Genomic DNA, 22,855 nt, shown 5'->3' on the forward strand with positions numbered 1-22,855 from the left:
TTTGCATTTTATGGAATGGGTTTAAGCAATTCACCAGGAATAGCTTCAATTTCCTTTTTGTGTAGCATCAAGAACGAGGCTTAAGAGTACATGTAGTTGCATGAAAACTTGCTTACAAACATTAATGAAAAAATAGCATACCATTAAAAGAGCAAATTCCCACTTTTAGATTAAAACTATGTACATAATGCATAGGAAGTATATATAGAATATATAGCTGTGGTTTTGTCTAGGGACAGAATTGCAGATGGTTTTAATTTTACTTTTTATTATCTGTAGTTTTTCATTTTCCACAATAAGTATTCCTTGTGAAATTTTTCTTCAAGTTAGTGTCCAAGGACATAAAAATTTGGGTACACATGAGATGTTAACAAATGGTTATATTTGGGACAGGATCATAAAGGGATTTATAGTTTTGGGAGAGGGATGGGAAATTAATATCAACATTTTTCATTTAAAAAAAAACATTACAGTAAAATTATAGCCTAACTGCTCTTATATATAAATGGTTGTGATGACCTTGGGTAAGTCACCTAAACTTCTGAGCCTTATTCTCCTGTATGTGAAATGAAGAGCTGGATCATCTTAAGTGTCCTTGAAAAAAATTACCATGACTGGCACCTTCTTCAACAACCTTGGGACATGATGAACTCACTCCTGCCACCTTTCCATCCTAATGCCAAAAGAATGTTCTGATCCTGACCCACATGCCCAGAAAAAAGCCACATTATCTAAGAGAGTTAACCTTACTGAATCAAGGGCAGCCAATAGAATCTCTTGTAATCTGGATGTTCCTTAGGCCCTAGGATAAACTCTACTATTGAAATTGCTAGTGAAAGATCAAGTTAATTACTGGATTTTCTAATTTCAGAGAGCATTGTACATTCTTCTGTGAATTCCCTTTCCCTTTTGTTTCAGGAAAGTTCCTCATCCTTGGATGTTTGCCAGTGGGCTGTGCTTTGTCCTTGGAGCCACAGTTTGGCAAGGTTTAGTTTATAAGATGAGAAGATAACAGGAAAACAGTGCCCCTACCCATCACCTTCCCATATATTTTTTCCTCATGACTTTCCTCAATTGTTGTTGTATCAGCCATTTCCATCCTAATTCTTCCTATTCCCCAAGGTTCTGCGTTCATTTTTCCCATGAAGCATTGACCAAGTTATTTTGCCCACAAAACCCACTCCCATGTAGGAGTTTCTATGTGCCTATTTCCAATACCACACAAAGTAACACATGCTATATTTTTGTCTGAGTTTTCATCCACTTCTTTACACAAGCCTTTTCACTCTACCTTGATTAGAAAGACCTCAGTAATAGAGACAATGTCCTTAAGGGTTCTTACTGTTCCAGTAATTCCTGACATATCCTTCAGGTCACAGAAGGTGGTAAGACATACTTTTTGATTGATGAAAAAGTCACCAATAAACGATTTATTTTTGAATATTATTTGGAATCTAATACGGTACCTGCAACAGGTATAGAAGAAGACCAACACTTAGAACTACAGGTTCAACCTCATGATTTTTGTGATTCAGGAAAGGGGGTTCTATTCCACCATCACAATCAGTACCTAACTTATCTCCTGAAAATCCAGTAGGAGCCCTGTGGAGCCTGGGCCAACTTGGGCTTCTAGGTAAAGATTTAACAGAAAGCAAACTGGTAAAGAAGTAGCATAACAGTAAGATACCTGAATGCCTTGAAAAATCAGGAAAGAGAGAAAAGGTTATGAATTTGGGGCCATGAAGGAATCAGAAAACTGGAAGACATATTAGAAATAATCTATGAAATTATCATTTTACAGAAGAGGAAAGTAAAACTCAGAGAGTAAATTGCCTAAGGTAGTAAAGTAGTAGAATCAATACTGGACCCCAAGTCTCTGGCCTCTTACATTCAGGATTCTTTCTACTCTGATCATGATTTATTTTTCCTATAGTATTCTGATGCAACAGGATGCACTCAATAATTGTACACATTTTCTATCAGGAGGCAATGCATCCTAGGAGAAGGAAGGATACACAGTGGAATGTTTCTACTCCCCTACTTCCCATGATGCACTGCTCCCTTTCTTCATGCCAGTTGTATGATTCCACTTTTTATATTACACAGCTCTGAAATCAACATTAAGATTAAAACTAAACAATCAAACCAAAAGAGCATACCACTACTTCAGCTTTGGGTTAATATTAGGTATGACACAAGAGGAAATTCCTGAGAACTGAAAACATTGATATAGGGTAGTGCTCTGTATTAGTGGGCTTTAAAAAAGTCCTTCATGGATGTTTCTTAAGCCCGAAAAATATGTTTCGTTAAGCCGTCTTCTAAAATAGTGTTCGTAATCAGTTATTATCAAAGTTAAATTGTTGTTGCATTTGGTTGTGTGTGGCCCACTGGAAATAGTGCAGTCATGTAAGACTGAGGGTAGCTGACTCTTCTCCAGGATGCTGTGGGGGGAAAACCAGTTGGAGACTATAGTCCATGGTTATTATTATACAGCTGACATAATGAATTCAACAATGGCTTGTTGAGATTTTCTCCATCTTTAGAACATTTTAGGGAGCTAAGGATAGAGTATTTCATTAGCCAGAGACTCCTGTTAGCTTGGTTTGGGTGTGTTGACCAAAAAAATGCACAACCTAAAAGTTGAGAATTATGTTTTATTCAATGGACAAACTGAGGACTTAAGCCTGGGATACAGCCTCTCAGAGAGCTCTGGGGGACTGCTCGGAAGAGGCGAGGGAGGAACCAGGATATATAGGAGTTTTTGCAACAAAGACCAAGTAGCCAGAACATCAAAAGGTTTCTGTTGATTAAAGAAAACCAGACATTTCAAGTCAAGGAATTGACTTTTCTATATATGGGAAGATGCAAGAGTCTAGGCTCACTGAAATCATTCCTTTGATATGCATCAGCTATCTGGGGCCAGTATCCTGTGTTTTCTCATCCTGAGTCTCTGGATGCACCATCGGGGTGGCTGCAGCTGCTGACTGCTTGACGGCAGGTACCCTGTTTCTATCCTGAGCTCCCTCAGGGCTCATCATCTGGGAGGCTGTAATGTGATGGCTCAATGGCTGCAACATCGTTTGTTTACTGATACGGGAGGCAACATTTTTTCATTGATAAGTGAAATACGATGGAAAGTGTCTAGGTAAGCTCTGGCTCAGAATGTTGCCTGTCATACACGATACTTGCTGAATAGTTTATTTCACACCCATAAAAGAGAACACTAATTTTACTTCTTCACTAACTGAGTCAATAAATCAGCACTCTGGGAGTCATCATTGTGGAAACAAACACAAACATTCTGTTTTCCCCATTGAATCTCCAGGGGGAATTGAAAAGACTTTTAGAGGGAGAATACATCGTTCTCAAGCAAATATTTCAGAAAGAAGCTAGCATGACACGGTCCTCCAGGCCCTTTACATTAGCTTGGCTCCTCCTCCAAACAGTGGGATATAGCGATTACTATCCCTATTTTCAGATGAGAAAAGTGAAGCTTTGAGAGTTTGAGTAAGTTGCCTAAAATCATCTCTAGTAAGCGATGGAGTGATGGAAATGGGCGTGGTGTCCACATGTAAAACTTCATGAAGTTTCTGGCATATTCTACTGCTTGCCTTATAACTGAACCAAACCAAACCAAAGGCAGATCTGCTGGAATGTGGTTAACTCTCATGAAACAAAAATAGAGGGGGGGGGGCTTCCCTGGTGGCGCAGTGGTTGAGAATCTGCCTGCCAATGCAGGGGACACGGGTTCGAGCCCTGGTCCGGGAAGATCCCACATGCCGCGGAGCAACTAGGCCTGTGAGCCACAACTACTGAGCCTGCGCGTCTGGAGCCTGTGCTCCGCAACAAGAGAGGCCGCGATAGTGAGAGGCCCGCACACCGCGATGAAGAGTGGCCCCCGCTTGCCGCAACTAGAGAAATCCCTCGCACAGAAACGAAGACCCAACACAGCCAAAAATAAATAAATTAATTAATTAAAAAAATAAAATTTGCACAGCGACCAATGAAATAGATCCTTTAAAAAAAAAAAATAGAGGGAACCCCAACAGATCCCCCTTTCACATCAGAACTTAAAAAAAAAAACATCCAGTAGCCAAAAAGCTAAACATAAGTAACTCTCTAATCAGTTCAATAGGTTTCGTCAAAGTGGGTAATGTATGTAATTATGATATCTAGAGTTTAAGTTTCTGTTAAGTCTGTGTAAATATCTCATTTTAGAATTACAAGACTTATGGGCAAAGGATTATCTTCCTCCTTTTCCCTTTGTGCCAAAGCTTCATCTTTATAAGACTATTTCCCAAACTGTATTTTAATGTTAATAAGTGTACAGAAAGAGGGAAAAAATAAATTTAAACTAAAATTTAAAAATAAGTTGAGAAAAAAATACATCAGGATACATTTAACACATGTTAGTCACTCTACTTTCCGACGTCTCTGAGACTTTAATATACCACTGTTCATGAGCTGGTTCACAAACATATTTGACCACAGGACCTCTTTCTTGGAAGGTGCATCAATGACTGTCTTCTGTCTGCTAGGGCCTACTTTAGAAAACATTGCTCAATACAACAATTTCAAAGTTAGTTCCCTGGAGAGCCCAAAGCCTGAGGATTTCCAAGTTTTGCAAGATCTAGGAAGAAAGCTGCATCTGTGACTACAAACCTTGTTGACTAATAACTGAAGAAAATGCTTCCAGAATGAATTAAATAGAGCTCTATGAATTTAAGTCAAATAAATGTAAAACAGTGCTTGTTGAAGAAATCTTCAACATCAAATCTAGATCGTCCCATCTCTGGTTCTTCCTTATCACTCAGGACTTTTCTGATTATCTGATTGAAAGTTCTTTTTGCCTCCTTCACATTTACTGAGTCAATTTCTATCACATAATTCTGTTTAATTTTTCTCATAGTACTTAATCATTATCTGAAATCATCTCGTTGGTTGGTCCAAACTTATAATCTGAGATTCGTGAAAGTTGGGTCTTGTTTATACATCCAGCAACCACTTCAGTGCCAAATATATATAGAATAAATTAAAGTTGTTTCATTCGTTCATGTATTTATTCATTCAACAGATATTTACTGCATACATACCACGTGCCCCAAACTATTCTGGTTCTGGATGTAAAAGTATGTAAAACAGACATCAGTTCACTCCTTGAATTGTTTGGACATTAAATTTTTCTGAAAATTGAATAAGACATTGCATTTCCTTTGGGGATGGAATACTTTAAACCATTGTAATTATTGGGTTGGCCAAAACATTTGGGTTTTTTCCATAACATCTTACAGAAGCCCGAATGAACGTTTTGGCCACCTCAATATTATTAAAAATGCAAATTATCAGTAACTAACTTACCTACTTCGGTAAACATGAATTTCCATGACTGTTTTTGTTCCAGTTTGTTGTTCTTTGTTTAAGGTAGAAGGGCCAAAACATTTATGTATGTTACCTCATTTAATTCTGACAACCACCTTCTGGAATGGAGACTATTACCTCTATTTAACACATGAGGAAACTGAGGTTATAGAAATAGTTTACCCAAGACACTTAATTGATAAATAAGTAGTGTCTGAATATAAGCCCAGAAATCTGAAATCAAAGCCCACATCCTTTTCTACCACACCCACTGCCTTCTTGTTATATCAGTATAACCCAACTCTTATTAATAGAGGAAAAAGCCAAAAGCATCAAAAATGACTAAGTCAATGGGACCCTTGTGTCCCATTTCATAATCACATAAATTCTCTCTGATTCCTTTGTACCTGTGCTCCCTTTCTGACCTCTGGGTGTTGCATCTTTTTTCCTCCCAAAGACCCTATCCGGGCCATAGTTAGGTGCCTCACCACCTCAGAGTCAGTGCCTTCTGTATTTCTGACACTTACTGTCTTCCTGATGAATAAGACCAAGTGGTGTATTTCATCACATGGATACTGCAAAGGGAAGATAAAACCAGCTAAAGGAAATCAGAGAAAAGAAGAAGATAAGGAGGAAAAAAAGGCAAGTTCACAGTGCACCAAATTTAGAAATGATTTAGAGTTCCACTGTTCAAGTTAAAATTTTGTCTTGTTTTCCAGCTGTCCAAGTTCTGCCAGTAATTTGATGTGTGACCTTATCGAGTCTCTTTGCCCTTCTACGTGTCAGGTTGATGACACTATGGGGTGTCAAGCCAGTCCTGGACTGCTGACCTCAGGCATCCTTAATGTGAGATCAAGAGCCCTTGTGTGTTTACATTGCTGTTGTCCTGGAATTGTTCGATTATATGCAGCCAAACAGAAGCCTAATTGAGACAATTGGTGTACAGTTTTATTATTAAAAAAGTACATTTTGAAAGAACCTCTTGAGACTTGATTGAACACTCAAAGAATTGGAAAAAGGTGTGATGAGGAAAAGAATAATAAGAAAAAAGAAGAAAGAGGAAGAGGAAGAAAGAAGAGGAGGCAAAGAGAAGAGTGAGGATGAGGAAAGAAAAGGAGGAGAAGTAGAAAAGAAGAAGAAGAAGAAGACAAAGAAGAAGAAGAAGAAGAAGAAGATGAAGAAGGAGGAGGAGGAGGAGGAGGGAGGGGGGAGGAGGGGGAGGGGGAGAGGAGGGGGAGGAGGGGGTTAGAAGAAGGAGGAGGAGGAGGGGGAGAAAGGAAGGAAGGAAGAAACAACAACAGGAACAGAAACAGCAAAACCACAAGCAACAAAACAAAAGGAAGAAGATTCAAATACAGACTGAAACTCTTCCACTGACATTCAGATAATATTTGCCAAACTCTGAGTAACTTTGGGGGTCCCCTTATTCACTAAATACAACTTTCCCCAACAATTTTGTTATTAGATTCTCCTGTCATTCCCACCAAACCCCATAAAACCAAGGTTCAAAGTTTCTATTGTGTATTACAGACCAGTGACGCTTTATCTTTTAAGTTAACTTGATCAAACACAAAACTCATTCATTAACTACATTTTATCAGTTACGCCTTACTAATCTTAGTATTCTGCCAAGGTTTATACTTTCCTCACTGAAGCCAAAATCTTCCTGAGATGTGTGTCTGGCTTCAATATTTCTCTCAAGCTTCAAACCAAAATGCCCTCCCTCTGGCTCTTTGACACTCCAGTCTGGAGTTGGTCCTCTCCCTAGTCTACAGGCCCAATCCTGGCTACAGCAGATTAGTTAGAAGGAGCTCGTGGCAGGATGATGGCCGTGCCCTAAGAGGGAGCTGCAGTGCTCACCACACTGATATTCAGCTGGGGTCTGTGATTTGCTCTGATCAATAAAATGGGAGAAAAATAAAACTTGAGAAATAGAAAGGCTCTGTTCACCCCAGCCCCCAGTTAGAAAAAGATTCTCTGGCAGTGGGAAGAAAAGAGGAAGGGGAAATAAAAGAGAGGTCAGAGGGGAAAGGGGAAATGGTGGCAGCATGACCTGAAGGGGGCTGAAAGAGGAGAGAGATCAGCATTTGAAGACGCCCAGCCTCTACTCCATCAACACCTTGCATTAGCCTCAGCCAGGGACCAAAGAGGAGCCAGCCTGGTGCCCTGGCTGTACATTTGCTATACTCAGGGACCGCACTAGCTGTCCCTACGGCTGGCATAGGATGAAGACGTTCCTTAGCAGCAGTCAGCACGATGACTGTTTATCAGTTAGCAGGTGAGATCTCATTTGAGCTCCGTGTCTTTTTTTCAGCCAAGTTTGACTTGCCTTGTGTGGAGAATCCCCTGCCCTGTTCTCTACCACCAGCATGTCTATGCTCACAGCACTCTTGAGCCCCAGGGGGCCCATCAAGCTTGCAGGATGGAGCTAACTGGTAAGGGAAAGCTTCAGACTTGGGACTTGGGTGGGCTCAACACACCCAGCCTGAGATTTTTCCCTAAACTGGTGCCATGATCATACATACCTTTGTTAACCTTGAACTTACTTCATTGCTCAGTCTTTTGGTTTGGCAGCTGTCTTTGGGCTCGTGTGCCTACAAGTGTCTCTCCTGCAGTAACTGATCCTTGGCTTTGTTTGCAGGTTCCGCTGACCGGAATGACCACACGGAGTCATTTCTTTTCCTTCCATGCCCGTGGTCAGCCCAATCCCAACTCTATCAGCCGTCTTCGCCTGCCAGGTGTTTCCCTTCTGCAAATGAGCTTTTTTTTTTTCTAGAATAAGAATTGGAGAGGAGTTAATGAACCTCTGACCACTTGACAATCACAACTTTGCACTTGTACTCTCTTCTTTACTAGACCAGAATCTCTTAGTAAAGAAGAAAAAAAATAGAAAAAAAATTGTTCTGGGGGTTCACAGGCAAAGCCTCTGGTTTTTCCAAATCAGAGGGAAATAATTCTAGTGCCCCCACTCCAACCCATCCTGTTTTCAGCTTTTGAAGCTAGTGCTTATGTTATTATTAATTTGGACTAAGTGGATGCTTAGCAACAATCAAAAATACTGAATTAAATATAAAACTACTTTCTGAAGTAGGAGCTCGGAATTACAAAAACAAGCTCATTGGGACCCATATAAACAAGTTCTGGAAGACCCGTATAAAAAGAACATAAACATTTGAAAAGTATATAGAGATATCTTGCCATCCCATTTGTTGATGGATGAAATACAGAAAATCAAATCAAATTAAATTTTAATCTGTTTTAAATTAATTTTGTTTCATTTCATTTTATGGTACTTGCACTCCAAACTAAGAAAACTCAGTTTAGTTTTCTTCATGGCATGGTAACAGAAATAATTTTCAAGTGATGTTGAAGCTTATTTAAATCTGATTCAAAGGACAGCACAGCATTTAAATTATGTTACACAATTCTTATGTAAACATAAAGTGTTGGTTATCTGGCAGAACTAACAATCCCAAAATTTTAGTGGTTTAACACTGTAAAAGTTTATTATGTACTGTCTTTACATTTCAATGCTCATTGGGCTGGGAGGAGGTCACCCCTCTCCACACAGTCATTCAGCGACCCAGACATCTTCCATCCATGGCTCCACCATCCCTGAGGGACTCAGAGCCATTCACTGACACCCTGATGGAGGAAGAGAACAAAGTGGTGCATAGATGGTTTTTGATAGGCCTAGAAATGATGTATCAATTTTGTCCACATTTCATTGGCCAGGACTTAGTCACATGGCCACACGCAACTGCAAGGAAGGCTGGGAAATGCAATGCTGCTCTGTTCCCAAGAGGAAAGGAACACAGTTTGGGGAAAAGTTTCTGAAGGTGTCAGTGGAGATTGGAAATGGCTCAGCAAAGGAAAAGCAGAGATAACAGAAAGAGGCACTTGTATGAAGGGAAAAGACACAAAGCAAGGGCTCTGCAGTTTCTACTTTTGCCTTTCCAGCATGAAAGAAGATGTGAATCACAACATTAAAAAAGGCTGAGGGTGGCTTCAGATGATAGAACTTCCTTTGTGTTCTAGAAGACGTGGATTTGATGCCCACCACTGAGGGGTGACAAGACTTTTCGGCCACTCTTGGATTTTCATAGCAGCAGTTATTTCAGCATCCACTGAGGTTAGTGATGGTCTATTATTTTCTATCATTTTCTACTTTTAAATGTATTCATTTAATCTCATAATAAGGATGCATGCCCTGTATTTCAGAAAGTCCCAGTAAGATGTGCTGTATATCTGTGTGTGTGTGTGTGTGTGTGTGTGTGTGTGTGTGTGTGTGTGTATGTGTGTTGGTGGGGGTAATGGATGACTGTTTTTTTTTTTTTAATTTTAAAAATATATTTTATTTAACCCAAGGTACCCAAAATATTATCATTTCAGCATGTAATCAGTATAAAAATTATCAATGAGATATTTTACATTCTTTTCTTAATTTAAAATAATTTATTTAAATCAATAATGGTAACAATAGCATTGAATGCCTTTTCAATATCCACTGAGATGGTTCATTTTTTTCCTCATATTTGATCTATCAAAGTGATGTTTTATTTCATTAGCTTGCCTAATATTAATCCATTCTTTTCTTCCTAGATAAAAATCTTCTCAATTATGGCAATGGATGACTGTTGAAAAGGGAAGCAGACAGTGAGCTGAGATATACTGGTAGGAAAAATATCTAATAGAAAGTAGTTGCCTGGGAGAATAAGGTCGAATGTACTTCCCCCCCACCCCCCAGCTACACTCTCAAGCCTTATAAATGCTAGTCATTGCCGACCGGTAGCTGTTTTGTTGGAAATGTATCCAGATTTTGCAGCATTTACGGCACTTGCCATCTATCACACATTGAGTCGGGAGATTGATCCTGTGGGTCCATGGAATGTTGATGGAGTTCGGTAGACATTTTCAGCGTGAAATCACAGAAGCATCTTGATAACAGGGCTAACAAGCTAGACAATGTGAATGCTTTTTATTACTGTTTAATTCTCCTTCCTCTGATTATGTTATTCCTCCCAATGATGGCAGTGATAGGAAGTGTGAAAAGATTTAGGGAAAACAGATTTTTCAAGTAAGAACTAAAAAGGCACGAAATCATCCTCCTAGTAAACACTGCTTCATGAGATTTAAAAGGTCTCAGATATGTTTGGGCTTATAAAGCACTGGAAGAGATGACTGTCTACTTGATGTTTAGATAGAGGTGGGGGGATTTGAAAGCCTTCAACCTAATATCTGAAAACTCTGCATGACTCACTCCTTTGAGGGAAAGCACTGACAGTGACCATGGAAGAGGAAGCTAAGACAGTTAATAGCACAGGTCCCGGAGCCAAAATGCCTGGGCCGAATCGTGGCTCCCCACCTCCTCCCTGTGTGACTTAGGAAATTACTCACCCCTTCTGTGCCTCAGTTTCCTCTTTTGAAAAATGAAGATACTGTTAGTATCTACATCATAGGATTGTAATAGATACACCATATTAGAAGGGCTCTTGGGAGGGAGACAGTCTAACTCCTAATAAGGACATTCTTGAAGGCAGGGTGTGACTCTCCCTCTTTTTTTTTGCCCAGTGCCTGGCACTCTCTTGGTTCATTTTTGGTGATGAATAAATGAGTGAACAGATGAATGAATGAATGGATGAATATCCTCAAAAGTAGTTTCTGGCTTCCCATGAAGTCATCTTGAATGACATATTATGATATAGAAAAAGCTCAGCAAAATCTCAACATGTAGAGTCTCTCAAATTGGATTGTGGTTTGGGGGCTCATCTAGAAACATTTTTATGAAGTTTAGTCCATTTATGTTTCAGACCCTGACCTACGGAGGATAATGCCTTACTTTTTTATTTTGGACTTGTTTCTCCTTTTGGACAGATGACAAATTAACACTACATGGGAAAAGAATGCTGGAAATGCAACTCAGAGGCTAGACAAGCTGTTTTGTCTTGTATGTTGGGTTTTGGTCTTTACGTCCCCACAAAGAGCGTTTTCACGGAAAAGAAGGTTCCAGGATTCGCTGTGGCCTCTTCCACAAGAGAAAGAAGGGGAGATAGATTGAAACCTTGAAAATTTAAGTTAGAAAAGAACTGAAGTTGTTCACAGCAAGCTGGCCGAGGAGAATATGAAGTACGTGGGGCTCAGATATGAGCCTTGTTTGCCTGAAACTGCAAGGAAGGGTCAGGACAACTGTGACAGGAAAAGCAGAGGGCGGTGCTTACAGTTACTGGAGAAAAACACAATTGAGTTTCCCCAGAATGACAGCTAGACATTTCCTAGGTCTAACAGTGCTGAGAGCTACAGTGAAAATTGAAGTGTAGGGGTGGGGAAGTTGATCCAGACATGTCTTTACATGATTGTATCTTGTAGCTGTATGATACTTGATGGGCAACAGAGTTCACAAAGTGAATCGTCCTAAACACTAGGGTAAGGCAGCTATTATCATTATCCCCGATTTATAGGCTAGGAAACTGTGGCCAAGAGAGGTCAAGTAGTAAGAGAGCTCATAAATGCATGAGCCAGAACTGGGATGGAGAGGTTTGAGCCTAGAGTCAGGATTCTTTCCACTGCTCCAAGCTACTTTGCCCTTCATCCCCTTTATGACAAAAGATTCAGAAAGGCCTGTAGCTGGGGCTTATTTACTCCACAGAGTCTGCCTTTAATAGGCACCTACTAATGCAATATTTATTGCGCAACCATGTGTGCAGAGCAAAAAGTGGACGTGAGGCATGTGGAGTGTCTTGTGGCTTCTCTAGTCTAGGCCAGCCTTCTCATGCTGCAGAGGAGAACAAAAGGCCCGGAAGGTATGACTCAGCTGTGCAACTTGGACTCAGTTTAGAGCTTTATCTTCTAAGCCCCACTATCCAGTCCAGGAAGGCCCTCCCTTCTTTACCCTGGGCTCTCTCCATGAGACAGTGGATGATCTCTGTCGAGTGTTGCAAAGAAAAACATTGCCTTGCAAGCTCTTTTTCTTAAGTGAAAACTCTGCTTCCATTTCTTTTGATGGATAAATGAATTGAAAAATAAAATGCTCTTGCCTATTTTCACCAGTGTAAGCAACTATACAGCAAGCATCCCTGGTGTCTCAGCCAACATCCTCAATAAAGTATTGTAAACAATTTCAGGAGGCTTATTTTATGAATTAGTTTGTCACATTTCTTGGAACTGAGGACCAAAATCAATATTTCCTCACTGAGTGTTGTTCTTATTTGTTCTCCTTGACAGAAGAAAGGTAAAGCATGGGAAGTGCTTAACACCATGCCAAACACAAAGACTCAATTAATGTATGTTTATTTTTATTATTATTACCATTAACTTATTATTATCTGTAACTCATGGTATCATTATAGCAAGGTATATATAAACCTCCAGAATGCTCTAATATAGCAATTTAACTATTCTGTTTGTTCTTTTCTTTGCTGTACCAGAAAAATGGAATGTAACTCTTTCTCATCACTTCCTGGAAATTTTTTAAGTTTAAGCCATTTCTGTCCTTAAAATGTAGCTAGGTTGTGAGTTTCATGAGCCATCAAGGCCAACTCTTTAAGAACAAGTAGAATTGAGTTTCGGGGACACCACAGTGAAGCTTGGTCCCTAGGCTGGCGAGGCGTGAGATGGCCGAGCCCTGGAGACCGGAGTCTGATGGAGATCTGAGACCCAGGAAGTCCAGGCAGAAGGAAACACAGGCTCTAAAGTCCTAGCCATGCTGAGCGAGGCACAGAAAACACAGGAAGTTATGGGATTTCAGTGGACAACAACATAGCTGACGAGGGGCACTTGCTCATTTTTCTACGCACCAGATATCATCCCTAATTCTACTCTGAAGCTTAGGAGGATAGAGGGCCTCAGAATTAATTATTCGTAGACAACCTACAGCTGGCCCAAAAGAACAGGGCCTCAGAATCAAGAATTGTGATGCTTTATAGAGTATTTAAGAAGTTGCATGTTTGGCCTTGAGTTCTAATAGGTAAACTTATCCTACTGATTATTTTTCACAACAGCCTTTTTCCTTTTTTTGGCCGTACCACACATCTTGCGGAATCTTAGTTCCCTGACCAGGGATTGAACCCAGGCCCTCAGCAGTGACAGCGTGGAGTCCTAACCACTGGAGCACCAAGGAATTCCCCGTAATAGGCTTTTAAAAATAGTCTTTGCTGAGTTATAATTGGCATAACACATAGTCACCCGTGTAAAGTGTAATGGCTTTTAGTATATTCACAGAGTTGTGCAACTATCCCACAGTCCATTTAAAACATTTTCATCACTCCCCCAAAGAAACCCTATGCAAGTTAGCTATCACATGCTCAATCATCCCATAGCCCAGAGCCCTAGGCAAACACTACTCTACTGTCTTTGTGGATTTGCTTTTTCTGGAAATTTCGTATAAATGGAATCATACAATATGTAGTCCTTTGTGTCTGGCATCTTTCACTTAGTGTAAATGTTTTCAAGGTTCATCCATGTTGTAGCATTTATCAGTACTTCATTTCTTTTTATTGCCAAATAATATTCCATTGTATGGAAATACTACATTTTATCTATCCATTCATCTGTTGATGGACATCTGGGTTGTTTCTACTTCTTGGCTGTTATGAATAGTGCTGCTGTAAACATTTGTGTAAAATTTTCGTTTGAACATCTGTTTTCAATTCTCTTAGATATATACCTAAGACTGGACTTTCTGGATCATATGGTAACTCTGTGCTTAACCACTTGAGGAACTGCCAGACTGTTTCCCAAAGCAACTGTACCTTTTACGTTCCTGTCAGCATTATGAAGATTCTAATTTCTCCATATCCTCACTAACACTTGTCATTCTGATGATATCCATCCAGGTGGCTGTGAAGTAGTATCTCATTTTTATTTTGATTTACATTCCTCTGACACATAGTTATGTTGAGTATCTTTTTATGTAATTATTGGCTATTTTTATGTCTTCATCAGAGAACTGTCTATTCAGATAATTTGCTCATTTTTAAAATGGGTCATCTTTTTATTATTGAGTTGGAATAGTTCTTATGTATTCTAGGTACAAGTCCCCATTCAGGTGTACAATTTGCAAAATTTTCTCTGATCTTGTATTAGTCCATTTGGTTGCTAGAACAAAATACTGTAAGTTGAGTGGTTTATAAACAACAGAAATTTATTTCTCACAGTTCTGGAGGCTGGAAGTCTGAGATCAGAGTGCCAGTATGGCTGTCCTCTGGATGGCAGATGGCTGACTTCTCCCTGAGTCCTCACATGGTGGAAGGTGGTGAGGGAGCTCTCTGGAGCCTCTTTTATAAGAGGCACTTTATAAAGGGCACTAATCTCATTCACAAGGGCTCTGCCTTCGTGAAGCTAATTACCTCCCCAAAGCCCCACCTCCTAATATCATCACCTTGGGCATTAGGTTTTTAACGTATGAATTTGGGTGGGGGAGATGGACACACATATTCACACCATAGCACAGCACACATAGCACACTTTTCACTTTCTTGATGGTGTCCTTTGAGGCAAAGATGTTTTTAATTTTGATGATGTCCAGTTTATCTTGTTGTATGTGCCTCTAGTGTCATATCTAAGAAAACGTTGCCTACTCCAAGGTAATGAAGGTTTATACCTATGTTTTCTAGGAATTTTATAGATCTTATAATTAGTTCTTTGCTCCATTTTGAGCTTATTTTTGTATATGGTGTGAGATAGGGGTCCACCTTTATTCTTTTGCATGTGAAAATCCAGCTGTCCCACACATAGTCTTCTGAATTAAGAGTATAGTATGATGTTTAACTTGTGAAGAAACTGAAGCTCAAAGATCTGAACTGATTTGCTCATTATTATATGAAACTGAAGGACAAAACTAGAGTTTGAACTTGTATCTTCCCACAGTACAACCATTATTCTTTCTTTTATACAATAGTTTCCTACCTATTTCCTACTTCAGAGAGATTTGGACATCAACTGGATTTTTTTCCAGTTTTGAATTGCTATTTTCTTTACTTTTAAAAGTGGAAGAAAATAATCTCTGTTAAACTAGTTAGTTCTGCTACGGTTAGACTCATGTGTTAATGAACAGATAAGGAATATTACATTAAATGTGATGGAAAATATTTAATGCAATCCATGAATCAAATTAATTAAATACACAATGGCTGGTTAACAGATTGAAGGGGAAAGAATAAATCCCTGGTTGCTTTTAGACAAGCATTTCATATTGAGGTGATTAAATGAAGGGAGAGAGCAATTTAAAATAATATTCCTGATTACCATTCAATCGAGCAACATATTCTAATAGAACTAAATATTTTTCCTGTTCTTATACTTTTGCATAAGAAATTATCAGTGATCTAATAAGACATTTTTTTTTATAAAACAGAAAGAAAATTTCAGTCTTGATGATAGAGTTGGTTAAAGTCACCCAATCAATAATATTATGATACTTGGTTTGTACTTACCATGGCTCGACTTTGTATTGGAGTACTAATTCAAGCCATAGCAACCTTAAAGAGTGGGCCTTATTTGCTTCACTGTAGTCCCAAGGCTTAGGGAGAGGAGTAATTTGCAAAAAGCCTCACAATCAGAAAATAGTGGAGTTGGATTTTGAATGCAAGTTATTGGATATCAAATTTTCTATACTGAACCTCTATGCTCTATTCCCTATAATTACCTCATACACAGTAGGTGCTCAACATACACTGGTTGTTATTGTTTAACATCTCTTACATGAGTTAATAACCTATGTGACTCACTTAGAAATTATTTTGCATGAGAACCCTTTTCTATTTAGTAAGCCAATTGATTGCTCAGAAAATAAAGGACAGCAGCCAAAATATAATTTTGACTGCAATGTTACAACCATAAAAAAATGTTACTGCATAGCATATCCGTGAAGTCAGTTTAGTATAATCCACTGCCACTCTTGAGCTGGAATGCAACACGCTGGAACTGTGTATTCCTCTGAAAGATATGATATTAGAGAAAAGAAGACTAAAGGCAAAAAAAAGAACAGGAACTAGAGAATTCCATTTCTGAGATTGTTCGGATAGGCTAATTTATGCTGTGGTAGCAAACATCATTGTCTCTTGCTCACGTTGTACAGCCAGTGCAGACAATGGGAAGGGCTCTTTCCCCCTCACTGACACTCAGGGTCTTAGACTGATGGAGGCTCTGCCTTCTTGTTGCCGCCTGTCTCCTCCATCACAACGTCAGGGGAAGAGGGAAGTAAAGACAATATACATCCTTATGTCCTTCTTCAGCTTGGAATCGCCACTCATCATTCTACTTATATCCCATTGGCCCAAATTGGTCACATGACCTTGTGAAACTGTCAAGGCACTGCGAAATTTGGGGAAGTGCCTAACATTCAAGGTTTATCTAGTTCAGTGTTTTTCAAAATGTGCTTTTTGACCCCTAGGGCTCTGCGGAGGTGTGTAATGCATTCTGCAAACAATGAAGTATACTCAACTAAATGCTGAGTTGGATTTATCAGCTTTAATCTGCTTTTGTCCTGGAGATCTATAAACTAATGTGTTGTAGGAAGAAAAGATTTGCTGCCAAAAGAAGCTGGAAATTTACACATTTGTTCCATTTTTTCTGTCTTCAGATAATCATTCATTTAAACCATCTCACCCAGAGGGTTGTCTTCACTGGTCATGGAACATCGAACAAGTGCACATAACATGACATTTCTCCCGCTTGGATTTCAGCTTCTTAAGCAGCAAAGCCAGGATGTTAGTCTGATCTCTCTACTTCTGTATTATGATTCTAACATGTTCCCCTCCAGCAACGACAGCAATAAAAATCAAAGGAGAGTTTACAGGCATCTGAAGTAAACATCACTCCCCTTCCCTTAAGTGCTTTTCAAAATAATTGTTTAATGTCTCTTACATGAGTTAATAACCTTCCCCAAAGGTTATTTCTTCTGCAAATTCCAAGTCACCTGAAGACAAAGCTTGAACTAAGACTGTTCAGATTTCATCTAGTTCCTGTCTCCGCCAGAAGAGAAAAATCCATATATATTCCTTACTCTATGGCCTACTGGGTCTCTAATGACCAGGGCTATTTTTGTGAAGGAACAAGGTAGAACACTGCTCAAAAAAAAAAAAAAGCTAATTGCTGTGAATAGACAGTGCATGCTAGAATATAGCGTTAGAATTTATAACATTTGTTCAACATTTACATTTATATGCCCTCACTAAAAAGATGCATTTTTATCAGATATTTTTCTTCAAAGAGTGAATGGCCCCCTCTCACATCTGCTAGGTCTCATCCTAGGCTGATCTATTGCATAATTCTCACAAGGAGGGGTGGTATTTGGGGGCTTCCAGAGAAGGAAGCTGAGGAGGAAGGAAACTGGCATACAACAGGAGTCCTTTTCCTCTTCCATTTGTAATGTAGGTTATACAACAAATTAGCCACTTTTTCCCTAAGACTTAAGAGAGAACCCAGAGTGTGGATTATGATGACAACAAAGTCAATGGTGCTGTCTCTTGTGGGTAACAATTTTCTCTTTAAGAAGGATGTAGCGCTATTTAGTGTTATGAGGACATGCTTTGGGGCCAGGCTCCCTGGGTTCAAATCCTGCCTCTGCCACTTCCTAGCTGGGTGACCTGAAGTATGTCACCCAGTCTCTCCAAGCTTGATTTCTGTCATCTGTAATACAGGGATGGTAATAATAGAAACCATCCTGACACACTGGATTATTGTGAGAATAAAAGTGGGTGAGCGAAACGGGCTTAGCAAAGTGCCTGACTCACAGTAATTGCTCAAGTGATAAAAGCTCATATTATTGGTTTCTGGAATGTAATAGGCATCTTATCAGGAAAATAAATAGTTTATAGAAGTTGTACCCTTGTCAGTAACCACCCAGAGCCATTAATTAAAATACCAAAAAATAAGATTAAAAACTAACAACAAAACTCTAATAAATTCACTTTAATTACCCAAACCCAACATTAATGGAGAAATATGGAGACATTTATTCTAAAAACTTTCTGAAAACAAAAGATGCTATGGTGATGAAAGCCAGGTGTCATGGTCCACTCCTGTGTAGATGCTCACAGAGACAATCCCAGGATCCTGGCTGCTTCATCAAGAGATGGGGGGCCCCCAAGAGCAGGATTCATCTGCATTTCCAAGTGCTGTCCAGGGTCCTCCTTCAGAGCAAAATATATAGCTAGACCTCTACTACCCTACTTAGAAAGTTAAGCAACTGTGGAGGATTACTTCCTGCTATGGTCTGAATGTTTGTGCCTTCCCCAAGTTCACATGTTGAATCCTCCCAAAGTTGATGGTTTAGGATGTGGGGCCTTTTGGAGTTGATTAGGTCATGAGGGTGGAGCCCTCATGAATGGGATGGTTATTCTTATAAGAGACCCCTCACCCCTTCCACCACGTGAGGACAAAGAGAAATTACTGACTATACCAGGAAGAGGGTCTTAGTAGAACTCAACCATACTGGCACCTTGCTCTTGATCTTCCTCACCTTCAGAACTGTGAGAAATAAATTTCTCTGGTTTATAAGCCACCCAGTCTATGGTATTTTGTTACAGCAGCCTGAATAGACTAAGACACTTCCTTTTTTTGCCACATTAAAATCTTGAAAGGACATGGCTTTTAATGAGTACGAAACTCTAACTAAATGCTTACACTTAAGTTTCAGCAGGTGACTTCCTAATTTAAGTTTTAATGGCCCCTCCTTCCCCATTTCCTGCTTTAATTACAAGTTTCCAAAGGCACCACCATTTAGTTCTGCAATTCTGTCAGTAAATACGTGAACTCTTCCTTGTTTCAGGCTGCCAAGTAAAAATGAAGTTATAATCTGTGCCCCTGCCTGTTGCAGGACAAGAAAAAAAGAGGGTTACTATTAATTATTACACATGCCGTGATGGCTACCTGTACAAGGATGTTCTGCATGTAGGTGATCTCACATTTGTATTAAAACATGATCAGAACTACATTGAGAATTCCATGCTCGTCACCTAACCAGCACTCCAGCCACCTCTCATGTGCCCACACTTGAACGTGGTCCCCCCACCCCTCATTGCTTGTCCTCTGAAATAGGGGCTAGGACATCTACCTTGATAACATAACTCAGTTATGGTGTATTCTTTCCGATCCCTTATTTCTGCTGCCTGGGAGCACGTCTCAACTAAACTATCTGCACTGCACACAAGTCTGTCTCAGACTCTGCTTTCTGGAAAACTCAAGTTAACACATATAAATATATACCAATGTATGTATTTTTACATATATATATAAATATACATTATATTAATATACATAATATAGAATCCCAGGCTAGGGAAATAAAAAGAAATAGGGACCTCCAAGTATATTCCTCTCACCACGTATCATTTCAAAGGTCAGTAGACCTCCTGCATCCGCACTGTTTTTTTAAAGTGCATGAACTTGTCAGCTAAGGTTCATCCTTACCAAGCAATAATAAGGAGATAAACACTGCCCTGAGTGTCTTCAAATTCAGCTCAAGTGTCTATTATTTGCAAATACAGTGTATGGCTGTGGGCCTCAGCTGCTTGGGGGAGGACAAGCCTTCCCTGGGAACACACCTGCCATATTTAGAAGAACCCACCAGGTAGTGGTCTGCCGTTCTCAGATCTCCTGTGGATTCTAAACTGCTTTCCTTAGCCCCTTCAGTCTCCAGACCTCCGAGCCTGCTAAGCTACGCTGTAAACTGCTAGCTAAACTTCGAAATCACTGTATCAGTCCTGAAGAGTTAATGCATTCCAAAGTACTTAATTTTCTCCTAGGGAGTCATCTGCTCGTTGGTAGGAAATAGATGACTAAGCAATCGTTATCAACCCCACCAGATAATTCTCGCACAGGGGAGTAAATAATCCAGGGACAACATGCACTCCAAAACTTACTTATTGTGAAATCAAGGAGGCAGGCGGTATTTCATTGACTGTTAGAGGACAAACCATGACATCACCGCTCATGCTGTTATTAGTATCATATATTTTCCCTGAACGTGATAGGATTTCTTTTCTGGATTTCATAGTAAGTATTTCAGGCAAAAGTCTTAAGTAATAGATTGAAATGTTGTTATTTGCCTTGACACATCATTTAATTTGAGTTTCTGTAAATTAGGAAAAATATTATCTCAGACTACAATTACAAACACCTTGAGTCAAAGGACTGCTTTTATCTTAACTAAAATACAAATCAGTACACCAATCAACATACATGTATTGAATATGTCCTATAGAGAAGGTGCTGTCCTAGGCATAGCTGAGTGTAGAAATGAGTGTCAGACATGATCCCTGACTTCACAGGTGTTAGAAAGCTATCATATTATTCATACTTTTAGTGTTAGACATGTTTAATAAAGAATTATATTAATAGCGGTTTAAGAATTTCAATTGCTAGAGTTAAGAATCATATTAAGAAAAATAGCAATTTTCCAGAAATCATTATTTAATACTTTTTAGAGTCTAAGACTTTTAGCCTTTTTCAAAATAGAAGTTTAAGTATGTTGTCTTCACAGTAAATTTAATATAGTAAAATTTTCATTCAAGTGACATTATTTCTATTTAAAGTTTTGATACAGTAATTCATGAAACCAAATTCCAACTTCTTAAGAAATGCCTCTTTTTGGATCATGGAAACATTTTCTATAAACCCTGTATTGGGGTCTCTATATCAATAGATATAGAGTGATGTCAGATTCTTGGTCTACTCTTGAGATACCAAACACACATCCCATCTGGACATTGTCTTGAACTAAATCCTTAAACAAAATTAAGTGATACATTTTAGTCAAACTCAGGTCTAGGTGCTGCCAGGCTAGAGGATGGGGTGCAGTCACTCCTCCAGAAGGCCCTGGCCCTCCTTAGGCCCAGCAGACGTCATTTTCTTTGTTTAAATTGAATTCGGCATTGTCCTTCCGGCTGCTGGACACCCACCAAATGGAGAGAACTCTAAAAGCAGAAATGCAGAAAATATAGAAGTTAAGGGACATAAGCCAACAGTTTGGACCTAAGGTTTATTCAATGTGATTGTTCCTGAAACGTACAGAGTTTAGGTTTGAAAGACTGGAAGGTTTTGCTTGATGAGTTCTCCATGGCAAGCATCAATTTTAGCCTTCCGTTCAAGGGACAGCAAAGGAGGCAATTCCCTTATTCTAATAGCAGCCTCTTCACAGTTTCACATACCCCAGTGCTATGGGCCTGCCACCCACCTTTCACTTTATATCTGGATAAAGAGGATACCCTTTAATAAAAGCTCTTCCTACATTCCTGGCCCCCAATCTGTGACATTTCATGTATAATCGCTGGGTGAGACCTCTATGCCACATGTTACAGACGTTCACAAGACAACATGGTGTTGGTGGTGCGAACCACTATTACAGGGGACCTAAGATCACAATTTTCCATAAGGATGTTTTGTGGTTCCAGATGTTCTGATACGTTATGTTATGTCTTAGTTATGAACAAGGGGTGAATGTGTGTGGGGGCTAGGGGAGGTCAGTTCATTGCAAAGAATATAGGGTTGACCAAAAAGTTTACTCGGGTTTTTCCGTAAGATGTTACGGAAAAACCCGAACAATCTATTTGGCCAATCCAATACAAAGAGTTTGTTGAAGCTTAGGAGCTTGAATAAGAAAAGGAACCTGTTCTGTCAGCCCTGAGGGTTGGGGGAAGATGAGGAGTGAGGAAGGAGGAGGGCGATCCAATTTAGATCATCCTTTTTTTGTCATCAGTTTGAAAGAAAGGGCTCCTCCCCAAGGGGATTCTTAGGGCAGTTGACAGAATGAGTTGCAGAACTTCCACGGACTCTCTGAAATTGCAGTCACAATTTTGTGTGTATGAAGAAGTGTGTACTTTTCTAGAAAGGGGATCCATAGGTTTTGTGAGATTTTCTAAGAATCCATGCCCCTACCCCCAAAGGTAAAGCAGAGTAAAACGAATCAACCAAATAAAACCCCACTGTGTTGGCAAAAAATGTGCTTGTTTTGGGGAGAGAATTGAAGTGGGTCTTCTTATGAATGCTCAAAACGGAATAGTAGTCCCCATTGCCAGCAACTGGACATGGCTGACCAATCACGGATCCTGGAAAGTTTTGTAATGTTTCCTTATTGTTTGGTTCTTATTGGGAGAGAACTAAGATTAAATTACTTTCTTCACACCGTTTAAGGTAAAATAAAACACTGTTACAAAAGTAAAATCACAGGGACGCTAGCCTTTGCTTTTTGCTCTTGTGGCAAGTATATTCCTTTGGGGGAGCTGGTTTCCAAGTCCTGTGATTTCCCTGGACTTGACAACAGGGTGTCTGGAACATGCCCTGGCAACCCATCCCCCTCCTACAAGAGCTTGGTAATTGGAAGGTCATTTCCTGTATTTTTTGATCACCTCCTTTCACAACTTGGTAACATAAGTCCAATAATTAAATAATTTTAATTGATCTTCCTAAAATAGAAACTGTGAAATGAAACGCCCTTTGAGATGAGAATTCTCTCAGACTTGTATTTTTTACAAACTGGGGTAACATTTCTTTGAAAAAT

The 22,855-nt window shown here is 39.5% G+C and overlaps 1 protein-coding gene and 1 long non-coding RNA gene across 2 annotated transcripts in view; one reads left to right on the plus strand and one right to left on the minus strand.

Annotated features, from left to right (window-relative positions):
- Nucleotides 1-6,625: 6,625 nt before the first annotated feature.
- LOC309608188 overlaps nucleotides 6,626-22,855 on the plus strand; it is a 72,023-nt gene continuing 55,793 nt past the window's right edge. Inside the window, exons 1-2 of the long non-coding RNA XR_014232712.1 lie at nucleotides 6,626-9,490; nucleotides 9,961-10,032. This is a non-coding gene — a long non-coding RNA (uncharacterized lncRNA). The remainder of the gene's footprint in view (nucleotides 9,491-9,960; nucleotides 10,033-22,855) is intronic.
- The window catches only part of CYP39A1 (cytochrome P450 family 39 subfamily A member 1), a 68,960-nt gene continuing 66,307 nt past the window's right edge, over nucleotides 20,203-22,855 (minus strand). Inside the window, exon 12 of the mRNA XM_082347626.1 lies at nucleotides 20,203-21,272. Within this exon, the coding sequence (XP_082203752.1) occupies nucleotides 21,201-21,272 (72 nt within the window). The 3' untranslated portion in view covers nucleotides 20,203-21,200. The remainder of the gene's footprint in view (nucleotides 21,273-22,855) is intronic.

This window comes from Balaenoptera borealis (assembly GCF_965194805.1).
Source record: "Balaenoptera borealis genome assembly, chromosome: 12".
Lineage (NCBI taxonomy): Eukaryota > Metazoa > Chordata > Mammalia > Artiodactyla > Balaenopteridae > Balaenoptera > Balaenoptera borealis.